Below are 2,474 nucleotides of genomic sequence, written 5' to 3'. Positions count from 1 at the left end.
AACTGACCTCACAGGTAACAAATAAACTATTAAACTAAAAAACAGCTTAACTCGCTCACTGACTCACTGATTCGCTCACTGATTAACTCACTGATTCGCTCACTGACTCACTGATTCACTCTCGATAACTTGAATTGTGATTTTTATTGTTTTCAGACTTTAACAACTTGCTGCAGCTGGTTCAACCCTCAATTACACCACAACAACAACAACAACAACAACAACAACAACCACAATCACAACCACAAGGACAACCACAAGCCCCCCAGCAGCACGTCCCTCCTCCTCCTGCAGTGGTCTCTGCTGGACCAGACCAGGACCATGCGCCATCCCAGTCCACCTCACCATCTGCATTCTCCACTCAGGGACCAGGTTCCAGTCTCCAGGCTGAGGTCCCGGAGCAGGAGGGGACCACAGAGGATCCAGAGGTCCCGGTGGGGGGGTCTTCGAAACCAGAGCAGCAGGAGGGGTCCAGAGAGGACCCGGACCAGGAGAGTCTGACCTCCCTCCTGAATGAGATTGTCTTCCTCAACCAGCAAACGGCGCTTCAGTTACCGGGGCAACCACCCTCTGAGGCAGGACTACCAGAGGAGGGGCCACCGGAGGCGGGGCCAGGCCAGAGCCCATGGCTCCTGCAGCTTGACTCGGACTCTGATGACACTGTTAACACAGAGACAGTGGAGTCAGGGCCGCAGCCCCGACCTGCTTATGGAGGCTCTACAGCTGGCGTCCTGGCTCCGCCCCCTCTGCTGCAGATGAAGGTGGGCAGGTCTACGGTGGCGGCCCCCACCAGAAGTGCCAGCCCAGCAGTGGAGGGAGGAGGAAGAGGAGGAAGAGCGGGGAGAAGAGAGGGGGGCGTGACCTGGAGGCCGATGCCTAGGCTGGTCCCTCTGGGGCTGCGAGGGAACCCGCCCTGCTGACATCACGCCACCTCGCTAATGATGTCACAGATGTTCTGTTCCTGAACTAATCAGAGGCCTTGCTGTTGTTATGGCGATCAGAGATTCTGGTTCACTACAGCGTTTATTTATGGACTGCTCCGTCCAGTGCAACCAGCAGGTTGCCATGGAAACCGTCTCACAGAAAGATTGTTGAAGGGATTAGTTTTCAGTCGTTGATGTATTGATCGATTGATTGTCTTTGATATCCAAAGATCTGTGTGTGTGTTTGTATTTGTTTATCGGCCATCAGGAGCTCTGATAACAGTAAAGTGAAAATATTTTGAGAAAAAACTTTAAATTATCACAATATTCTGGTCTTGTCGCCATGGTGACAGCAGGGTCCCGTTACCATAGAAACCGGAAAGGGTCTCTGAGAGGATTTTCGTTAAAATCATAAAGAAGTTTGTAATTCTAGGATGAAATATTGTGTCTGAGGTTTGAACTCTGCTGGATAAAGTTTTATTTACTAAAGTTCAGTTTAAACAGCAGTTTGTGTCTCACCTGGCCTCACCTGGACTCACCTGGACTCACCTGTAACCTGCAGTGTTCCAAACAGGAAGTTGAGTTGGATGTTTGTACAGTGTACAGTCGTTCTGCTTTTTCCTAAATTTGTATTTTTGTATTTGTTAATGTAAATAAATGTTGTCTGAAGAAGCCGTGAAGTATAAAACTAATATGAATAAAGTTTGAAAATTAAACAATGTTTACTTTTTATTGTTTAATTTACTAACTTACTTAACAGCTCCTGAATGCATCACAACAACAACAAAAATATCATTAATTTATTAACTAAAGTATAAAATCAAAGAAAAGCTGTACAGTGAGAAGCTTTGTACGTTCACTGTAGCTCTGTACCCTGACTGTAGCGCGTAGGGTCAGATGGCGTCAATGAAACCGGAAGTGATGAGACTTTACCGTCACACTAAAAGCATGGAAAAAACTATGATGTACAAATACTACACTGTATAAATACACTGTATAAATACTACACTGTACAAATACTACACTGTACAAATACTACACTGTATAAATACACTACAGCACGAGTACTGACAGGAACTAGGAAAAGAGATCACATCTCTCCTGTACTAACTTCTCTGCATTGGCTCCCTGTAAAATTTAGAACTTAATAGAATAGAATTTAAAATCCTCCTCCTCACCTGATAAAGCTCTTCATGGTCAGGCCCCTTCTTATCTGAAGAGTCATAGTAGCCTATTACCCCTCTAGAACACTACGTTCTCATGAATGCAGGGCTACTTGTGGTTCTATAGTTCTAAAAGTAGACAGGAGGCCAGAGCCCTTCCAGTTACCTTTAATGCTCCCTCTCACTGGCTAGGATCAGCTGTCTCAGTTGTTGGTTCGGGCAGACATCCATCTCCACATTTAAGAGTAGGCTTTAAGACATTTCTCTTTGAGGGTGAACGCTTAATAGTTAGGACCGCTTGGATCAGTGTGAGTCCTGACATCTCTTAGTTATGTCTGCTATAGGCCTAGACCTATCGTGAGTATTGAGGGGCATGAAAATCAGATCG

General features: G+C 45.9%; 1 protein-coding gene across 2 annotated transcripts in view; it reads left to right on the top strand.

Moving 5' to 3' along the window:
* LOC118336814 (MAX gene-associated protein-like) overlaps window positions 1-1,634 on the top strand; it is a gene marked incomplete at its 5' end in the record, with an annotated part of 2,868 nt that extends 1,234 nt beyond the window's left edge. For both annotated transcript variants that reach the window (XM_035673558.1, XM_035673557.1), the window contains 1 exon segment: window positions 157-1,634. In XM_035673558.1, the coding sequence (XP_035529451.1) occupies window positions 157-920 (764 nt within the window).
* Between the last annotated feature and the right edge of the window lie 840 nt (window positions 1,635-2,474).

This window comes from Morone saxatilis, unplaced genomic scaffold (genome assembly GCF_004916995.1).
Source record: "Morone saxatilis isolate NCDOM2014 unplaced genomic scaffold, NCSU_SB_2.0 Contig3, whole genome shotgun sequence".
Classification (NCBI taxonomy): domain Eukaryota; kingdom Metazoa; phylum Chordata; class Actinopteri; family Moronidae; genus Morone; species Morone saxatilis.
This window is presented reverse-complemented; position numbering and strand designations above follow the sequence as displayed.